We start from the raw sequence: 1,657 nt of genomic DNA on the forward strand, positions 1-1,657 counted from the left end.
AACTTCGCCCTGCAAAGCCGCAAGCCACGCTACACTGCGGTACCCGTACACGGCCACAGCCGATGCATGGTATTCACATCTCATGGCGGCCCAGGCCCTGGCCAGGGCCAAGGTGAAAAAGTGCGTGGAAGGGCCGGCCAGCATCGACGATCAAGCCGTGCCATCTTGAGAAACGGCCGTGGATCTGCTGGCCATCCTCAGACCCTATTTTAATTCTGTCTCTCCAGCCCTCCCGGGCGCTACTTTAACAAGGCCGTCCCTCCCCGTCGCCAGCTTTCCCTCGCAAAGACCGCACACCCCTTTCCTGGAGCTAATAGACCTGGTCTGCTTTTCATCCCCAAGACTAGGACTCTTTTTTCGCCCTTAAAGCTGCCCGACGCCCGGTTCTTTCTTACTCCTGAAAGAAAATACAAGTCCTGGCCCTGGTCATATGATTGTCCTGCCTCAACAATCACCCTTGACCTGACCACGCTTACGACACAGGGACCCTAGGACCCCTTCATCTGAGCCGCAATATCAAAACGCCGCTTCGATTGCAGCTCTTTCGTTCCTTCCAAAAGCTTAAATCGGGAGATTATTTTTGTAAAGCGTCAGGCCAAAATCGACCAGGGGTCACTGAAACTTGGGTTATTTCCCTGACAAGGCGGCCGACTCGTACACCACTCCCAGCACTCTGCAAGCATACACACGCACCACACAGCCTGCCAACTATATAGATACCGCCATGTCCTCCGCCGGCACTATCTCATCTCAACGCTTTGGATCATCCTCCTCGGCCTCATCAGAATCAGGACTATCTACCGCCTCTTCCTCCGCCACCAGCTACAGACACAGCATGGACTCCTCCGCCCCTCGACCATCAGTTGCCTCGGTTGAGGTTCTACGCTGCATGCGTTGTGCTCGCTCGGTCGAAGCTACCTCAACTGACGATGTCAGCTCTACCGGCATGGTCCGCATCGCCCACAACCTCTACTACTGTGAGCGTTGCGCAAAGATGGTCGGTTACAAGTAAACCATCCTTGGCGACAGCGCCTAGGCATGGCAAAAGGAGAAAAAAAAACCACCCTTCTTTTGTTTGGATCGAGCGAATGCGACACGTCTTCAGGATAAGCGAATCATGACGACCCTCTTTTTGTGTGTGTTTTGCGACTGGTCATTTGTGCGTCCACAGACGGCGCAAAAGACGTGTTCTATAAATCACACATGGCCCTGTTTTGTTTTACCAGCGAAAATATAGAAAGGATACCCCCCAACATGCGTTACTACTTCCACCCGACAGGCAGCTAGCATACAGACGCTACATGAAGCGTGTTTGGCCGCTGCTCTCGAATTACAGCCTGACTAGTGTATCGACACGAAAAACTCAAAGTACGGGGAATTGACTTCCCCGACAGCTGCGATGTATTGCCGAAACTTGCCAACTAGAGAAAATCCTACCGTACAGCTCAGTGTCGGAAAACGTGTCAGCACTCGCTCCGGGAGACAGCCGCCGCATCTACCAACATTATTCAGCACGGATCTCAAAGCGCCAAAGTTGAAGGGCGAACTGGGCCACTGTTTACGTCGTCGCCACGCCAAGCATATCGACGACTTTGGAAGAACAGCTCTACGTACGGCATCGCTCGCTCAACGGCACTCTGGTAGCGTCAAAGAATTT

The 1,657-nt window shown here is 53.2% G+C and overlaps 1 protein-coding gene across 1 annotated transcript; it reads left to right on the forward strand.

The window, feature by feature from the left end:
- Positions 1 to 724: 724 nt before the first annotated feature.
- MAA_03312 (uncharacterized protein) lies at positions 725 to 1,012 on the forward strand (the record flags this gene model as incomplete). The annotated part of the gene is made up of 1 exon (XM_007821310.1): positions 725 to 1,012. The coding sequence occupies one exon, from the start codon at positions 725 to 727 to the stop codon at positions 1,010 to 1,012; it is 288 nt and encodes a 95-aa protein (XP_007819501.1).
- Between the last annotated feature and the right edge of the window lie 645 nt (positions 1,013 to 1,657).

This window comes from Metarhizium robertsii (assembly GCF_000187425.2).
Source record: "Metarhizium robertsii ARSEF 23 chromosome Unknown MAA_Scf_3, whole genome shotgun sequence".
Classification (NCBI taxonomy): Eukaryota; Fungi; Ascomycota; class Sordariomycetes; order Hypocreales; family Clavicipitaceae; genus Metarhizium; species Metarhizium robertsii.